At 48.0% G+C, this 19,511-nt stretch overlaps 1 protein-coding gene across 10 annotated transcripts in view; it reads left to right on the top strand.

The window, feature by feature from the left end:
- The window catches only part of MVB12B (multivesicular body subunit 12B), a 68,511-nt gene that overhangs the window by 34,593 nt on the left and 14,407 nt on the right, over window positions 1-19,511 (top strand). For all 10 annotated transcript variants that reach the window (XM_054848553.1, XM_054848552.1, XM_054848544.1 and 7 more), the window contains one exon: window positions 791-888. In XM_054848553.1, coding sequence (XP_054704528.1) covers window positions 791-888 — 98 coding nt within the window. The remainder of the gene's footprint in view (window positions 1-790; window positions 889-19,511) is intronic.

The raw sequence follows: 19,511 nt of genomic DNA, 5'->3' as shown, positions 1-19,511 counted from the left end.
GACGATTTAAAAATATCTCTGTACTGCAGGACTGCCGGGCAGAGCATTGTTGAGAGGGAGGGAGGGCGTCACACGCTGCTGCAGCTAGAGAGGTGACGAGTGAAGTTTGGCTTCCCTTTTCTCGGGGACTGGGGTGGGGGAGCTCAGTGTGTGCATCACCCCTGCCTCGGGGAGCGTGGGAGCGTGCAGCGGGCTCTGAGTAGGTTTGGAGCAGGCCTTAGTCATCAGGAGAGTTTCAAAGATCTTATTTGTGAATATACTCGGAAGTTTTTGGCATGGAAAAATCCAAAGCACGTGCTGTTAGCGCTTTCTGCCTTGAAGGAAACGCAGTTGAGTCCCGCAGGGTGTTCGGGCACTCTCTTGGTGCCTTATGTTGAGACTTGCGTTTGCAGAGGGGACCGTGCTCGCCGGCCACCGTGCAGGCTGTCCCTGGGTGCTGGCTCGTGAGGAGCTGCCATGTCCTGCTGGAGGGTGGATGGCTGCCTCTGTAGCGCTTTGGTTGTCGGCCGAGTCGGGGTTCGGTGGGGGCTTGTGCCAGGGTGTAGCTGGTCTTGCTCACAGCTGGACTGAGGAGCAGGTAAAGCAGCTGAACCACCCTTGGCTGTAATGGCTGGATCGCCACCTTGGCCTCCCCCTGGTATTTGGGGCCTGCTCTGGCTTTTGGAAGCAGTGTTAAAATTGATGTTTGTTGCTTAATGTGACTGGAATCGTCGGGCAAGAGCGAGCTGACAGCAGCAACGTCTTCCGCTCTTTAGTAACGTCCTCTCCATTACCCATCTCCCTTCCTCAGGCATATCTCGCTGACGCTCCCTGCCAGCTTTCGAGGGAAAAGTCACAGCACTCGCCTGGACTTGGAGCACCAGCACTCAAATTTGTATGCCATATCAGGTAAGCTGGCGCACGCGATGGTTTCTCTGCTCTTCTGTGTAATCCGTGGTGTAACCAAGTAAAGCAGCCCTGCTTGCGCAAACAGCCAGGTGTGTGGGACCCATGAAACAAATGTCCAGCTTTGCCTCAGTGCCGTTTAAATGTTGAGAGCAGAAGGGGCGCAGAGACCCCAGAAAATACCCAGGCGCACGTGTCACTGGCCACAAACGTTACTGATCACTGGGGAGATCGCAGCCCTCGGGGAAGGATGCTGCTGCCCACGGAGGTGCTAGATCAGAGCTCTGATGGAAAGCAACACCAACACGAACTTTGTTCCTCGTCTTTTTCATGATCTTCCCAGGTGAGTCGTAAGAGATGACACCTCTGCCCGTTTCTCAGGAAGCTTTGTCTTGCCTAGCAAGGATGAGTTTGGTACACACTGTTCTTTGCTACACTCAACATACACATCAAAAACAGATGAGATCTTTACTCTTTCCTATTTCTATATTCTGAATACTGGCACTGCATAGATTTGTTTTCTCAGTATTAGGGTAAATTTGAAATTAGATGTTAGGATATGGGGAGGTCTGCATTATTTTTAAGAAGCATGCACTTGCACGCTTTGTCTCTCTAGCTGTAGCTTTCTCTCTGTTCACCATTCTAGGCTAGTACACAAGTGCTAGAGCTAGTGACAGTTTCCAGATGTTAGTGTGGAAAAAACCTGCCAATGAATATTTTAGCTGTTTTTTATTTTTAACTAGTAGTAGTCTGCAGGGAAAATGTGTATTTAGAGTGGTGAGGATCAAGCCCATTGCTTCACCTGTGCAGGTACAGGTACCTGTTACTGTGCTTCAGGACCACATGGTGGGTTCAGTTTGGAGCTGGGGTCCCTGTGAGCTGTCCCTGACAGCTCTGCTCCTCTGGAGCAGGTCCTGCCTTTAAGTGCTTGCTTTCCTGAAGGAGGAGTGAGCGAAAAAGGAACGTAGCCTGGTTCTCGGAGCCCAGGAAGAAATGCTGCTAGGAATGAGAGACAGGGTTGTACCTCACGGAGTCTGTCACCAGCACTCCTGAACGTGCCGAGAGCTGTGTGGTCTGGAAGCTATTCACAAACCACAGCAAAAGGACTCTTGGTTCTGCAAACTAAAGAAAAATGGTAGGTGCAGCTGTGGCACAACAGTGCGTTTCACCTGCCTCTTCTCTTAGAGGCTAGCTCATATTCTGTACTTCAGCTGAGTAGCGCTGGGATACAAGGTAGTATTACACCTGATGGTGACAGGCATGGTAGAATCCCACTTAGCCACAGTTTTCTCTTTGTTATGTCATTTTTTTGCAAGAGGAGAAAAATACTGGCTTTAAACCTGACTCTGTCAAAACCTAATGAAAGGTACAGTCCGTTCATCTGACTGAAGGAGATTTTCAGAACCGTTTGGAAACCCAGAAGCAGCAGCAGTGGATTCAGTGGGCTGTACAATAGGTAGTGCTTGTGCATAATCAGGGAAGAGAAGATGGCAAAAATGTGCCATTCACAGATTCTTGCTATTAATAGTGAGTGACACTTCTAACATGGGAACATGGCATTAATTCATGTACCATAATCAAAGGGTTATTTAAAAGGTAATCTCTGCCTGAAACTGCAGCTTCGGGTTCCTAAATAGATGGAATATAACAATTGCATAATTCTTGTCAGTACTCGTTTTTCTTGTTACTCTCCTGCCCTAATAGATTTAGAAATGTAAGGGAAGGCGTGTTCTTGTGCTCACATGAAACAGTCCTGCACGGAGGACTGAAAGCTGCACTTTCTCTCCTGAGAAAGCATCAAATGCGCAAACAGCGAGGCAGCGACTCTGCATGAAAGTTACTTAGAACAACCCTGCTCTAGGACTTCCCCTGGACTGCCTCTGCTTGCAGTGCAGCTGGGAAAGATGACCTATTTTGCAAAGAACCTGAATACTTTACCAGATAATTATAGGCAAAGCACAAAATGGGTCTGCAAAACTGGGCATGGCATTAGTCCTCCACGTTTGCTCAGTCAAAGTATATAACTCTTCCCCCCACCCCCCCAACTGCACATTCTCCTCCAGACACGGTGTTATACAAGTTGTTGTGCATACATGTACTGTAATGGTTATTGCAGCTGTGAATCGTTTCTGAAGAAAGGGTCTTGTCATATGAAACATCCTGTGCATTGGCAGGGATCTTCATGCGTAACTCCTGACCACTGCTGCCTTTTCAGCGGCTGTGATGAGGTGCTGGGACAATTCCCTTTGCGTGCTTAAACGTTGCCGAGGTAGATTAGCCCCCAGACGCGCTGTGGAAACCATTCTGAAGTTTCCTGTTACGTTGGTGTAGTTTGCAGCCAGTCCATTTTATCTGTGCTGCAATGTGAGTGCCTCGCTGCAGTGCCATGGCAACGGGAAATTTATTAACGCGCTTCCACTGTCGTCCCTAATTGCTCTGCTGGGATGTGATTTGCTGCCGTGGGGTCCTGGCTGCAGCGTGCTGCGGGGCCTGCGGTGCCAGGGGAGACGTGGGCGTGTGGGAGACATGCGGGCCATGGCGGCGAGCGGCCGGCGAGGCGACCGGTGCTCCGGGGGGTACAGGACTGCTCTCCGGTTCCATGGGGTGGCCACGCGTGGACCAGCCTGCGGGCTCCCTCTCTTGGCTCTCAGCAAAATGGGAGGTCTCCTGGTGCTGGCATAGGGAGACAAAAGCCGTTGTGAGCGGTCTGTTATCTTCTAATTTCGGTATCGCCTCAGTCTGAATTCTTGTGGTGGGGACAGGATGGGCTATTTAGGGAGGGCGGAATTAAGAGTTGCAGCACGGCTCTGTAGACACCCAAGATTTTCTCAGTAGTCAATGAAACAGACGCTTCCATCTGGGGTTTGGCCTATTTGTGAAAGGCGCAATGAATTTTGGCTGTTGAGCCTACTACCTATCTCAAAATACATTTTGGCAGAAATTGCTGGATCCCCACTGGAACTGTCCCATTACTCCTTGGGGTATGTAACGTAATTGTTATCACAAAGCTGGAGCTGAGGGAAAAATGGTCCCAAAAGCAGTAGTTACAGCTTTTAACCAGCCTTTTGTCATTTCCAGTCTTGGCAATGAAACATTGGGTGAGCAGAAAGTTGGGGAGACTCCTCTCCGCACAGCAAACTAACGAATCGGTCTTTGACAGGGTGCATATAGGAAACTACTGCCCGGACCTCGCAGCCCCACGCAGGGAGCACGCCACATGCCGCTGCGGCACGGCACTGCTGTCTGCGCTTGCGCTGGCGCTGCTGGCTCCATGCCCGCAGGCTCCCTGGTCCTACCCTGTGCCATGCGCCCGAATTACTTCTAAGTTGATCTGCAAAAGGTCTCCGGGTGCTGCTGGGAGTGTGGTGCTGAGGAGCTGACAGGCTTAATATGCATGTTCAAACGGGCAGCTGCTGGAAGAAGAATGCCTTGCTCCAGACAGACCTGTCGACAGACACTGCTCAGTATTTCACAGCGTAGTCTTTCTTCATGGCCTTCAGCTTAATTAAGATGTTGTTGTGACTACATACTGCCTTCATTTCAGACTTCACCATCTCCTGGCTGCATATTGCTTTGGCTTATCAGAGCCACAAGGACAGTGAGGGAGAGAGGGAGCCCTCTCAGGCAGCCACAGATAATAACGTACAGGGAAAATTCCTGAATGAAGTGAAAAATTATTTATAATAATGGTACTCAAATAGAAGGGAAATAAGTCACTCTAAGGGTATATAAATTTTTATGATAGTGTATAAACAGCCATAGCTTGCCTTGTCTCCCATCTATCCCTACAGAGAATGAGGGCAACATCTAGCATAAAGAAAAATATAATAAGAAAACGAAGAAATGAATGGGAAGAGCTGGAGGATTGATCACTCGGTGTATTTGTATATCCTGATGTAAAAGGTGCTGCTGACAGGTGGCGAGGTTTCTTCTGTATAAAACCATGTGTGTGCTGTCAGGGCGGCGTGAGCAGCCTTGTTTCGATTGATGAATTGCCTGCTTTCTTGATTAAACCTTCCGTCACTTAAGAAACAAAAAGCCTGTGTTTGGATGGCAGAGTGGGACATGTCAAAAAAATCTGTCTGCTTTACCTTTGTGCAGATGTTGGGCACAGACTGTAACATGTATTATTAAAACAAATGTGGCATTTACTGTGCATTATTTCTTTCCTGGGAGAAAGGACCTGTAAATTATATGCTAATAATAAGCTTTAACCCTTTCAGAAACCAAGGGGTTTAGGAGTGCAAATACTCCTGCAGGCCTCACTAATTGGATGGGCTCTAATACCACTGTAGTGCTCTCTGAAGTTAATAAACAGTGTGTTTCAGACCAGTATGCTGATGCCTCTTGGGGATCTTGCCTCCAATAAGTTTTCTGCTGTGTAAGGGCCGCTGAAACGTAAGCCTTTCGAATTACAAAATCTTCCGTTGAAAGCCCCCTTCAAATTCTGATTCCAGGCGAAAGCTGTCTCCTGCCTGGGGACGAGGCCGGCAGCGGAGAGGTTGCACAGCCAGCCATGCACGACCTCCTCCGCGGGGGGCACAGCGCTCTGCCCTCGGAGCTGGCAGAGCCTCCCCGTGCCGGCTCCAGCCTTTGATTTCACTTTCAGAATCGCTTCACCCTGCCAGTTTGAGACGTGCTCAACTGACTCGTCTCAGGAAAAGGATTAGAGATGGAAAAAAAAATCTTAACACACCTTGCAGAGCACGTGGCAGGATGTTGCGTTGGAAACTAGTGACTGAGTTTGCAAAATGAGATTTTTTACGGTCTCAGCTGTGGTTTCTGGGAAATCACGAGCTGGTCCAAGCTGTGTGCTCCCCCGTAGCGTGGCTTTTCTCAGCTGGGCAAAGCTATTGCTGGCTTTGGTGTGTGACCCTGCACGCTGCTGGGTAGAGTTGTTCTTTTTTTGCCCTGAAATTTTACTGTAGCCAACTTCTGAGTCATGTTGCAGATAAGCATGTTTGTCAGTTGTAGCATACAAACTTACGTAATTTGAATATAGGACAGTCAATACTCCTACCTTCTCTTGATCTGCTCTGAGCCTGTCAAGGCAGAAATCGCGTTATATGTAATGTATCAGATACTTCTGCACAGCCCCATCAGAATGTGTGCACAAAGTAATTAGAGCCTCTCTGTACCAATTTTGTGTAGGAACGAAGTGTGTGAACTTACAGATACTGCTACAGCTGTCATCTCAGCCAGAACCTTACTTCAGTTGTATAACCCTGTCTCCAAGGATTTTTGTTCTAGCAGAAAGCTGGAGATAACAGGATGATCACAGTTACCCTTGGATAGGACTGAGTTTCATTTTTTTGAACACAAATATGGAAACTGCTGAAAAAGCAACAGAACAAAAGCAGAACATACTTTGATGTATTTTTGTTGATAGTATTTTTCAAGTAATGCTTGCCAGCTGTCAGCCCAAAACAATTAAAACATTTATGCAAGTACTTAGAGATAGTTGATGTTAGCTTGACATACTGATACGCCATCCGTAAGTTCGGTACCTCAAGTTGTGTTAATCCACAGAACTAAAACAAGATCCAGAGGCATACATTATTCGCACTGTATAAAAGTTAACTGAATTCTTTTTTAAAATACACTTAAGAATCTCATACCATTTGAAGAGCTCTCTGTTCAGTTAGAGATCCTGCAGAAGTGGTTGCGGAGCAGCAGTCGTGCCTGCCAGAGCTCCTGGCCCCGCAGGGACCAGCGTGTCGCCCTGTGCCTGTTGCCACAGCCTCTGCTCGAGCCGTTTGTGCCACCTGCCTGCAGCCTTGCTGCTCCTGCGTGGAGCCATGCGCCACCCAAACGCTGCTTCTCGCCTTCCTTAAATCCTTTCTTAACGGTCAGACTCTATCCATGATCGCGTCTGTTTTCTGAAAATGCCAGCATTCTTCAGTTTTGCTGATGCTGAACTGAAGGTGAAGGTTTTCACTCTCTTTTGAAGGAAAAATGCCATGTCCTCTAGGTTGAAGCTTAAATGTCACATTCTGAAACATGTCACACGCTTTATCTACTGATAAAGCAACATTTGCGATTGTGAACAAGGCTGCAATATTTGCCATTCATTTGTTTAGGAGCGGCGGGTTTTCAAAGCAGTTATTTGATGTAGCAATGCCTTTGCGTATATTTCTTATCATAAAAAAAATATTATTTTGTAATTGTCTTTAATCCCATTATCAACACAGTTACTTGTGTCAAGTATCATTCCCAGAGAGACTGGACTGAGCACCAAGGAAGGGAATCGGGGCCAGTCGCCAGCTCGGTGTTGGCTGATGCGTGTTTGGCAGCTTGCTGTGAAGAAGGATGTTTTTGCGGGCAGCTCTTACAGGTGGCACTTCCTCCACATCTCTAATTTGTTTATTTTGGAACTGTGCACCAATATTTGCTACCATAATATTTACCTTAAGTAAATTTACCTTAAAGAAGTAAATATTTATTTTAGTGGATGTTTATTATTGTATTTTATATATAAATATTTCTTTATTGTATAAAAATGTTTATTTACATCTCTAAGACACTTTATAGGAAGGTCAGGACAAACTTTGTGATCTGGTTGGGTAGCAGGATGGTTTTGTTGCCGCGTCTGGTGGGCCATAGGTAGTGACTTGGGGCCGGGAAGCGGTCGAAGCAGTTGCTGTCCTGAAGCGGGACAGTTGGGCTGCAGTTGTAGAGGGAGACATCCGCAAATGCAGGTTCCAGTCCGAGCTCGATCTGCTGGGTCGCCCAGGTGAACTCTCCCAGCAGGAGATGACTTTTGAAGTATCCAGAGAGTCCCATGGGGCAGGTCCCCCCTTGGGGAGGGGGCGGAGGGGCTCGGTCCCGTGGAGCCCGGCTGGGCTGCCAAGGGGAGCCGGGGTCCATCGGCAGCGCGGCCGTGGGGAGAGGGGGATGCTCTTCAGCTCCTGTAGGAAACACAGTGAGGTTTGGTGTTCGTTCCATACTGCATTATCATTCAGATCTCTGGAGGCAGCAGAGAGAGTGGAAACTGATGTTAATGATCTGGAAAAACATCAAAGCCGGTGGATTCCTGAAAAGGAAACCAAGTTGCTTTTCTGTATGGGATAATGCAGAGCTTGGCAGGGGGGAGTTGTAATTTGTCTGGGTAGCTTTGTTGGAAGCATTTATTCACACACTGGTCTTATGGCAGCAGTTTGCTTCCAGATTCCTCCTTCCTTTCTGGAGCTCAGTCGATTGACTCGGCGTGGCCGTGAGTTTTGCACCGAAACGCCAGCGTGTGGCCATGGAGGCTGGCTGGAGCCCTGCGACGGCCAGGCTGGGTGCTGGCAGCTTTGCTTTCCACTGCTCAGCGATGCACTCAGGAATGCCTTGTTGCATGTGCCCCCTTTTTTTTTTCCTTTTTCTTTTTTTAATTACAAAATAAATCTTTCAGAGGTCTTTCTAGATTAAGAAATAGAAGAAAAAATAAAAATTTCGTTACATTTCAGTGCCCATATGTCAACTTCTTTCTTGTTGCAAAATGTCAGGTTATCTATGCCACAACTGCCACTTACTTCTCTTCAATGTACATTTTCTTTTAAAAGATACTGTATCTTTTATCTGTCTGTAATGAGGACAGACATTTTAATCAGAGGTTAGTCATTTATTTTTGCAAACTATTGTTTTGCTTCATCATTTTTGCAGATAATTAAATGGTTCACTTGGCACAGTGTGTCTGCTTTATTAAAACAGGTAATTTTGAAAAAAAGGAAGATGCTGTTTTTTGGATCACTGCACAAGAATTGCCTTTATCTTCATCTTCCAGCATAGTTTCTGGTGGTTTTGAGATACCCTCCTATGTTCAAGTGTGTTAGTACACGCCGCTCTCCAGAGGGAGAGGCCCTGTGCTACATCTTACTGTGGATTCCGATTCCCATGTGTACGTTCTTTGCGCTTCTTAAGAATAGAAGCGGAACTAAACTTATTTTTTGTGACACTGAATTTTAATCGGGATGGTCCAAAAAGCAGACAAGTTGTGATACAAGCTTTATTCTGCATTGAAACCTCTTTACTGAGGCTGAGATTAAAGTCAGCCTGTTCTTTGCCCTGTTGCAATTTCCAGTCTTTGGACTGAGACCCGGATAATCTTCAAAATATAAAGGGCTCTATTAATATCCAGCAGTTCAGGGAGACTGAAGTCTCATGTAAAATGCTGCAGCTGCGTATTTCAGAAAGGGAAATGTAAGTGTTACTTAATACTATATTTAATAAGATTCAAACAAAGTGTATTTCTTATTAAATTAGCTCATCCATGGTGTACAGATTCTTTGCGTGCTTGCTGCTGCAGCATACCGCCCCGCGTTACTAGTGCTGCGCTCGGGCAGGCTTGGCCCAAACAGTGAAAGATGAAGCCACAAGTTCTGCCGCCTGTATAATTTTTCAGATGTGATTTTCTGATTAACCTGCTGTCGTCCGAAGTGGCATTCTTTATCTTCATCATCTCACTCTTGCGTACTCGTACAAGAGCGTGACAGCTCTGGCTGCGGTGCTGCTCTTTCTCTTGCGTTCAGTCTCAGCTGTCCCGCGAAGCTCAGGCTGGCGTGGGAAGTCTCGCCTTCTCCTGCTGTAACGTACCAGACGTACAGGCTTCACCCGTTTTTCTCACATCACGCGTCTCCCTCCAACGAAGCTGCTTGTTGATCTCTGCCGAGAGGATTATCTGGCTGCTGCCCCCGAAGCTTTGAATTATGTATGAGCAGGTGCCCCAGCAGGGACGTTCCCCGTTCCCCAGCCCCGTGGCGTGGGCGGTGGCGAAGGCATTGACGCTGGCGGGGCGCGCAGGGTGCATCCGAAAGCAAGCGGCGGCTGGAGCAGGGCTGTGCCGAGGGGGAGGGTGACGCCAGAGAGGACCCCGCCGGTGGCGTGGAACCCCGCCAGTGCGCGGTGCTGCTCTGCCCCTGCTCCGCACGCCCAGCAGCAGTTGTCACAGGAGCTCGGCTGCTGCAGGAGGACGAGCTGGCGGGACTCGCACCGGTTGCTTGTGGAGCACAACCTCTGAGGCGGGCTGCACTGTATTTGTTTTGCTTTTCTGAGTGCCATAGTTTAATTTTTTTTAAATAGGAAGCCGCTCTGTGGTTTGGATATTTAAACAGTTATTAACCGAATGACAATTAACAGATTGCATAGACAGATTTTCTTTTCAAAACCTCTGAAATTGAGTACAGTTTGCAAAACTATCACGGCATAGTAATGACAATGAATTTTGATTTCCCGGAACTGATATTAGACTCCTTATTAAACTATGTGCATCTGCTTTTAATTTACTCCAAATAATTGGAAAATGCAATGAAGCTTTCCAATTAAAGCACGGCTTTATGCTGTTTAATAATACCCCCATAATATTATAGCTTATGAAGTGACAGGTGAGTTGGTGTATGAATAAAACATAAAGGCAGCAATAAGGGACAGAAAACCGGAGACAGTTGTTGGGGATTTTAAATGCTGGATGTAATTTGCATATATTAATCTCTTCTTTTCAGCCTTATCAGGCGTTCTTCAGTATTTGAAGTTAAAATAGCGTTGACAGGCGGGAGTACGCTTAGTTTTTTCAAGGATTTATTACTTGTATAATTTCTGATCTTTAATAAGCAGATATGACTGATCCTCATAGTTCTATAGAAATCGGTTAATTGTTCCAGATGGCGTGTACTGATTATGCAAAATTACTTTTCACACCATTTTTTTTTCTGATGGAGTTTGGAGTAAAATTAAATTTTTTATAGCCTTCTTATCATGCTGTTTTACAGTGGTTTTTGCACAGAAGTTGAATTTAATCTACTATATTACATTGACCAGCAGAGTTATTCTAATGTAGCATTCTGTGATTTGACAAAGAATAATAGAACACATTGCTCATTGTTCGTTACTGTGCTGCTAATAAAAAGGAGTTCTAGTGCAGAAAACCAGGCTGTTATTTATGAAGAATGCTTAATTCGCACAGTTAAAAATGCAAAATTGTTACAATGAGATGTTCTCTCTTTTGGATAGAAGACTTGGGCAGAACAAATGAAAATAGTCTTGTTGCTACAGATTTCATCTAATAAAGAGGGATTTCTTTAAATGACTGGTGTGGCTAGGCTGTATTTTATTGGGAGGAGCAGTCATCCAGGCAGCACGCTCTGACTCCTGTCAAGAGGTGTCACTGGTGTTTTCCCTGATTATCATCATCCGGATATCTCAATGGCATAATTTCATAATTGAAAACATTTATAAAGGTTGTTGGGCTTCATTTATCTAATGAAAAGCTGTTTATACAAAATAAACCACACATAAAGCCCTCTTGCTAATAAGGTTATTGCGATTCGTTTCGGCGGTGACTCAGTTGGTGGCGGTGGTGTCCCGCTGCCTCGCTGTCCCAGCCGTGCCACGGTGGGTGCCGGTCCCGCGGGCGCGCCGTGGCCAGGGGCTGCCGCAGCTGCCCTCGGTCCCGCTGGAGCAGGCGGCACGCCGCAGTGGGCGTTTGTGGGCTGCCGTGGGTTTGTCCAGGAGTAACCAGGCCTCTGTTAATTTTGGCGTTGCGTCCCGTCCCTTGTGTCATGCCACGGGCAGGCATGAGTCACTCTGCTTGGGCAGCGCTGCCGCCTTCCTCCAGACAGAGGCTTTGAGTTGCTCGATTTTCCTCACCCGGTCAGCCCCAGGGTGTGGTGCCTTCGCCAAGGAGCAGCCGGTGGCCTCGCGGTGCGAGGGTCCTGCTCGTTCCCGGGCCGGGCTTCATCCTGGCCTCTGCTGCCACACTTCGACCTCCGAGGAGGGGCTGAGTTCGAGGTGTCTTGCTAATCTTTGCAAAGCAAAACAGCGAATGTTTGAAAAATGACCTTGTGGTTAATGGAATTAAAATCTCCAATTAAATTAGAAAAGTGGGGATACAGTAAATGGACTTTTATAAAGAGTGCTTATTTTTAACTCAATAGGAAAAAAGACAAGTAATTAACTCAGCCATTAGAAAGCTCAAAATTTCTCCCATCTCCTGTGGAACTAGAAAATTGTTTTGTGTATACTCTAATATATATACGAATAATATATATGGAGACGACTAATGGCATAAATCAGAAATGATTAGAAAATATTTGTTCTAATGAAGTAATAATTTGGTAGTAATGCTTTTCATCAGTGTAGCTTAAGGCTACATTAAGTGGACAGACTTTATATGGATTCTCTAATTTTAATCTTCAAAATGCTATCTAATGTCTCATTAAGACTTGCATATAATGTATCTTAAGTACAGTCATTAAATATAGTTTAGGGAGATTTATGTTCAGATATTGCTTAAAGATGTTTTAATAGGCCCATTTACTCTGATGATATTAATGAGCTCTTAACACATATTAAGCTTCTAAAACTAGTGGTATTCCTCTCGCAGTGAGCAAAACAACTTAGGAATCATAAATGGATTGGATGCTACAACAAGGCTGTTCTTCAGACACCTTCCGATCCGGTTAGCTCCGTAAGCGTCAGTCGCGTCCCCACTCGGCTGCTGCCTGCACCCCGGCAAGGTCGTTCAGACTTCATCGCGCGTTGTCTCCTGGCGTGCGAGGGCTTGGTGAGGGCTGCTGCTGCTCGCGTAACCGTGCAGTTGGTAAAAACCGCAGGCTGAGAATAGGCTAGACCTGTGTAAATATCTGTATCGTGTTACGCAAATTTAGTTGTGTATCTACTAAAATAAATCATATACTTTAAGGAGAGAGCCAAATACAGTTGTGCTTTTAGATAAAGTCTGCTTTTCGATCATCTAAAGTTAAGATGCAAGAATTGTAATTATGATAATAAAAACTGTTCATTCCCCCATTGTCACTTTAGTTCCAGCTCAGAAAGTTATTGCAAACAAAATTCTCCGGTTTCATCACTCAGCTCTTCTTAAAAAATCCTTCTGAGTTCAGAGACTTTTATAATTACTAAATTGGTTTGTTAGAAGGAGATAATAGCAAATTTCTTCTTTTCATAATTGGACATTTCTTCCCTGTAGGCTAATGTATGCGCGGCACTTGCATACACAATAAGCTGTGCTTTTGAAAAGCCATAACTAGCTAATAAGTGCTGCGGTGTCATCAGAGAGTAATGGCTTGCTGATTAGCATAATTAATGACAAATGGCGGTGCAGAGCGGGTGGATTGGTTTAGCGGATGATGGATGCGCTGCAGCCAGGGCCGTGTCCTGCCGAGGCGGGCTGGCTGGCTGCCGGCTCCTCGCCAGGTAGGGCTCCCCCGCACCCACCGCCAGCCAGCCCCCCGCAGCTCGGGAGGCTCCGTGGATGGAGCCACGCGGTGCCACGGCCCCGCACGGCGGCTCTCGGCCCCTGCTCTGCCCGGCCAGGCTGCGCGTCCCGCAGCCGGGCTCGCCGCTGCTCCCCGCCACGCTCGGGCCCGTGGGACAGGAGCTGTGCCCGGGCGGGTGCTCCCGTGGGCCCGGCCGGTCCTTGTCCTGCGAGGGTGGGAGAGAAGCTCCAGGCAGCCGTCCGTGCCACGAGATGGGCGCATTTATCTGTGACTTGATTAATCAGGGCTAATTTGCATTCGCAAATGAGACTGATAAAAATGGAGTTACCGTTTCACCTTTAAGGGGGAGGAGGGATTATTTCTAGGTTGTCTCTTTTTTAAGTGATAAGCAACTCTCTTACCAATAAGGATGAAAATACTTAATTTGCATTAGCAAAAGAAGCTAATTATTATATAGTTAATTAGCATCTGGAAATGAGGATTATCTTAATTACAAAGCACAATTTCCTTAATAGCTACAAAACTGTAAGTTTGATCTGTGTGGAGATTGGTGACTATTATTATGTAATTAGTGATCATATTAATGGTGCAGTGTATTTAGATATAATTTGCATATGCAAATGAAATTTACCTGATAGAAATATGTGGCTCTGCTAATGACTCTGAGCACTTAAAAATTAAATTACATTAGGAGATCTGGATCCTGTCTTGCTGTGCAGTGGCACAGTGGATCTCCTCCTGCGGAAGAGCTTTTGGCTCTGCAGGCCGTGGCTCTGTGGCCTGGCTGCCGGGAGGATGGGGAGACCTCCCCCCGACTTTTTGGCTCCCCAGACCTCAGCGTTGGGTACAGCCTCCTGCAGCCGGGCAGTATGGTGTGCGGCACGGCCATCGCCCTTGCCGCGCTGCCGTCCTCTCCTATGCTGAAGACCTCAGCTTTGGGTCCTTGTACAGGCTCTTCTGGCTAGGTAAGTGTTACATTGCTGGACGGTGGGAGCACATCTTCTGTGCATCAGGGAGCTCCTGGGCAGGAGGTGGCAGCCCCACGTCCTTTGCAGCCATGCTTGTGATGAGTTTCTGCTTTCCGTTCCCGTTTAGGGGTGCCTGTGGTATGGAGAGCACGGTGCTTTCAGGACAGCTGGTCTGTCTCCTTTCCCCAGCTTTTATTGGAAGCAAAAAGCTGCCTGTGTGTTTAAAAAAAACTAATGTCCTTTAAAACAAAGCCATGTTAAGAGAGGGTGCTGTGCACCCTTACCTCCCCAGGGAGCCCTGTGGGACAGATGTTGGTCGCCCAGTGCACAGCTGGAGATTGCACAGTGCTGGTGCTGGGCAGGATCATAGCCGTTGTTGCAAGTGTGAGCGTCTGCCGGTGACCTGGCCCCCGTTCAGAGAGGTTTTGGAGTTGGGGAGCCCAGTACCCTCGCAGTGGTCACCTCCCTGTCCCTGTTGTACGAAATCGCGCCTCCGTAGGTGTCTCAGCAAAGGAAAATCAAAGCTCCCAGGGCCAGATACTGTGACAAAATGCAGTGTGTTTCTTTAATATACCCTGCTTCTAACCTGCAGTGTTGAAATGACTGAAATGCAAAAAATACCAGTGCTGGAAGGAAGCAGCTGTTACCCAACAGGATGTTTCTCTCATCAAGAGGGAGAAATTTACAGCCGCCGGCCGGGGAACACTGCAGCTATTGTGGGTGCTTCCCGAGATGCTTTTTGCAACTGCTTGCTCCAGCCCGAGTCCTGCTTGCCTGCGCCTCCCTGCCTCTCTGCAGCAGACAGGCATTACATGTTTAATGACTTCCAAGGAGTCTGTCTATCATTACGGCTAGAGCTGAAAGTAATTGAAACGCGTCTGTGTTTCTCTTCAGCGCGGCGGCCCGTGCGCGGAGGCTGGAGGAGTGAGTGCCTCCACTTCGCCTCCCGGTCCTCGAGTGGGACCTGCCCCGGCTCTGCCGCAGCCCCGCGCGAGTGCCCTGTTTTGTATCTGCTCTGATCTAATTAATTAAGGGTTGTTGCTTGGAAGTAGCACATGCTTAGGTGTGATCTTTGAAGTTTAGTGTGGTGCGGAGACTTCAAAGGGGACATTTTATTAAAAAATAATAAAATCAAGAGCTCCTAAACACTTGCAATTTGAAGAGCTTGTTTGAAGTCTCTCCATGTTCTCTGGTGCTGATACAGCCGCAGCACTGAGGTACTACTTAGCCATCACCATGCAGTACTTAACCTTCACTTTATTTAAAAAAGAAAATAATCAAAACCAGGAGTATTTTCTCAAGTGTTTTCGTGGCTTGATCTAGCAGTAAAGAACTAATTGTGCTGTGTCGTGAGCTATGCAGGAAACAGAGAAAATCAAGGCTGACAATCAAATTAGCAAAAATGAAAATTTAGTCCAGGTCTGGTTTTTTAATCAAAGTCGTTTCAAGACGAACAGGAAAGCTGTAAACCTTTCCCATCGCGGAGGTTTCCTTCCACAGCCCAGGAGGCCCCTGCTCTCCCGCTCACCACACCAAGCGTCGTGCGGTTCGGTGCTGCCGCCATCCCGCTGCCTGGCCCAGGCCTGGATCCTGGGCACGCGGCCGGGGCATTTGGGGCCGAGGCGTTCCCAGCCAGGCTGCGCTCCCACTCCCTCGCTCCCCTGCGACAGACAGCTCCCTGGTGCGAGCTCCTGCTCCCCTGGGAGTTGCAGAACCAGCAGCGCAGCTGCCCCCGGAGCTGGGTGCGGTGCTCCGGGGCCATCTGGTGAGCTGGGGCTTGTGCCTTGGGTCCGGTGGAGCTGAACGAGCTGAGCCCTGCGCCCCTGCCCACAGGCCAGCCGGGGGCTGCTGGGGGCACTTCCAGCGCCGGGCGTGCGGGCAGAGCCCACGCAGCATGGCCAGCCAGGCCCGTGGCGTCCATCGCTTGAGCAGAGCACAGGGCCATCCTGGCCGCTCTGGTCTCCTCTCATCAGTACGTTCGACTAACGAGGGGCTGCGTAGGGCCAGCAACCCACTGATCCCCTCAGCACAGCCGGCACCGGCGGCCTCTGTGGGAGTGGCACAGATGGTGAGCCCGAGCGACAACGTAAACTGCAATATGTCTTAGAGACGCGGTCGGGCTGCGGCTGGTTCGTTGCGTCATGGTGGTCTGCTGGGCTGGGGGCAGCTCTGCGTTCCCCCACCCCTCGTCCGAGGGGTCCCTTACTGTAGGGTTGCTCTGGGTAGGCTGAAAAGGCACTGGTGATGAGCCAGAAGAAATGGGGTCAATGTCTTCATATTTGGGTACTTTATTAAATAAAGAAGTGTGTGTCTGGGGGGTGGTGTCTGCAGCCAGAGAGCGCAGCCTGGGGCAGTCTCAGCATTCCCGATTGCAGCCGGCTTGGCAGGAGCTCACGGGAGAGTTTGCTTTTGTTTTCCCCCTGAGGTTTTGCTATCATTAGTGATTTGGAAATGCAGAATGGTGGTGTTCCATCTGGGGCTCAGTGCACGGTAGCACAGAGAGCACACACACATGTTTACTATTCAGGCTGCTATTTAAATTACTGTGTACAGAAATACAGAAGTAGGAGGCTTAGCTGTACATTATGGAGAGCGTGGTTTATTTTGAAAAGCTTGCATCCTTCTTTTGATGCGTTGCAGACTGCTGTAAAACATTTTTTCCATACTTTTGAATGACTTCCCCCTGTAGTGAGATCGCATAACATGCCTGGGTTCACACAGGTGTCCTGTGTCATCCTCCACACACAGGTGTAAAGGTTCAGGTGTGCAGAGCTCACGCTGGGGCACTTGGTGGGGAGCAGAGAGGTGCGAACGGGAGCCAGAGCTGTGCGCGTGCTGAGCACGCGGCGTGTTGGGGTGGCTGTGGTGCAGGCAGGGGCTGGAGGGGGCACGGGCAGGGATGTCCTGGTCCCTGCCCAGGGACTCCTCCACGCACAACGCCTGCAGTGCTGGAGAGCAGGGCCCAGCTGGCGCGGCACCGTCCCACCAGCACTGGCGTGAGTCCTGGCGTGCCGGCTGGCCGGGAAGGGCCATGCTGTTGGCCGGAGCAGCCCCACTGGGCGGGCAGCAGTGGACCTGGCTGCCCGCGTGCCCTGCCAGGGCTTTGGAAGTCCCTGTCCTGTTCCTTGGGAAGCCGTCAGCCTAGCGCCGTCACACCCCATTAACAGCCTCGGTTCCAGAGAGTAGGTGTTCTAGGTGTTCCATCAGCTGCAGGTGACTCTCCCCACACAGGGCACCACCTCTGATGGCAAGAGCTGTCTGTCGCCCTCCTCGGCCTGGGGGATGGGACTGCACATGGGCTGCGCTTTCTCCCTGACGTGGAGGTGGAGTTGGAAGGGTCCTCCAGCCCGCCTGAGCTGGGCTGTGTGCTGGGGGCAGCGAGCTCTTCTGGCGGGCTCCCTCGGTGTCCACGCATGACGGGGGCTTGCACGTTGCACATCCCTCCAGTCTAACTGTGGTTTCCCTTGGCGGGTGTGTGCATCGACCCACTCGAAGCGCTGCCGTGCCCGCGTTCTGTGCCAGCCCCCTGGTTCTTACCCGCTTCCAAGTTCCTGATGGAAATGTGGAGACATTATTTCCTCTGGTGTCATTTAGCTGAAAATAAAGTTTTCTCTAAACAGGTGAGCTTTGCTGGTTTTATGGTATTGCTGTAGGCTGGTTTATGAGATATTCATCTTGGTAAAACATAAACACTCTGCTAGCATTTCAGGTCTGGGGAAAATCTGAAGACTTTTGCAGTATTACAGAAAGCCGTTTCTAAAATCTAAGATCATTTAAATTTTAAAGGTGGCGATGGTACATTCAGCATTGGGGTTTTTTTGTTGGTTTGGATTAGCAATGCTTAATTTTCAAAGTCACGCAGGAAAATGTTTTGCAAGGGATTTATTTATTTAAGTATTTTTAATATCAGCAGTTGAAAATTCAAGTGTAAAAGGCCATGCAAAAGTAGCAATAAAGAAATCCAAAGCTATAAAAGCTTATGGTGAGAATTTAAATGCAGAAACAGCTGTTATTTCCTTGGGAGCTGAGGTATATAAACCCTTCCATGGCTGTGTATCCCCACAATAGTGGTGTGAAGAATTAGCGCTCACTGCAGTGTGCAAACTGAACCCGCCAAGCACTGAGGCAGCTATTCATCTATACCCAGGAGCTAAATATGACAATGTTAGCATTTTTCATTTCCCTGACGTTACCATTAATAAAGCAATGATCCAAAAGAAGCTTTGCTGAGTCTGTTCTTTATGCTTCCATCACTCACGACTAGATAATTTCACACAGGATCGTTTTTAAATTAAATGACGATAAAAGCGCTCTGCTGTCCTGTGTTCACTAGTTCATAGAAGTCTATCAAGTCATTAATGTGTCATGACAAACTGCTAGTTGGATACAAGAGTAATTAATTATTTGCATAAATAACAGGTTGAACTTCGTGCTTTGAACCGCAATGACATATGCGTCACATCATGGACATCTTAGAACCTCTTGCAGAGAGTTCATAAGAGGGGTGGAAGCTCAGCCAGGCGTGTGTGCAATCGCATCCTCACGTGCTTCAAACGGTCAGGAGCTTGGCTTGAGTTTTGATGCTTTTTGTGTTCCCAAGTTCTTCATTAATGGCTGTTTCAAGAAAGCATCTGATCATTGGAGATTTCAATGAACAATTATACAGATTTTCATAATCACCATTAATCACCACATATTTTTCAAGATAATTACAGCAATTATTATTTAGATTCCTCTTTTATGTGCGCATTGTAGAAAAGAACAAGTGCTTATTACGCTGGGTAGTGTAGAGAACTACAGTCTGAAGTTCTTTGTCACCCAGAAACTCATTATGTTAGCTGATGCTGCCTGTGAAAGTTCGTCAGCATGTTTAAATTAGGGTAGCATTGGCAGGTCTGATTATTTAAATCTGGTAGCTTTGCTAAAAATATAATTATTCAAGAAAGATGAATTACTAATTTGACAACTGAGATTTAGTTGGAGTCTACAGCACAGAAGGCAGCATCTATCGTGTGCTTAGAGGAGGGTGACAGTACTTTTTCAGATTAAAGAGAGAATTTCTAAGCAAGCTAACAAGTTGTATTTATAGAGCGCAGTTTTGTGGCCTGCCCTTTAAAGGCTGAGAGTAAGTCTTAGTAAATTATAATGAAGTAGCCGCCACCAGTTAAAAGCTGGTCCTGCACCAAGGGGGTGGCTCCGGGGGTCTTTTGGGTGCCCCTCACCGGAGGGTCCAGCCTCCTCCCGGCTGCCGTCAGGGATTGATGGAGACGCGGTCCTTCGGGGTTTGGTTTTAGGGTGCAGTTCTGGCCGCTGGCTCCTTTCAACGCCAGCACCTAAAGAGGCTCCAGGAAAGCTGGGGAGGGACTGGTTACCGGGGCATGGAGTGCCACGACAAGGGGAATGGCCTGAAGTTGAAGGAGGGGAGATGGAGATGAGATCTGAG

The sequence above is a fragment of the Grus americana genome, chromosome 20, assembly GCF_028858705.1.
Source record: "Grus americana isolate bGruAme1 chromosome 20, bGruAme1.mat, whole genome shotgun sequence".
NCBI lineage: Eukaryota > Metazoa > Chordata > Aves > Gruiformes > Gruidae > Grus > Grus americana.
Note: the sequence above shows the minus strand (reverse complement) of the source record. Positions and strands in the feature narration are given on the sequence as shown.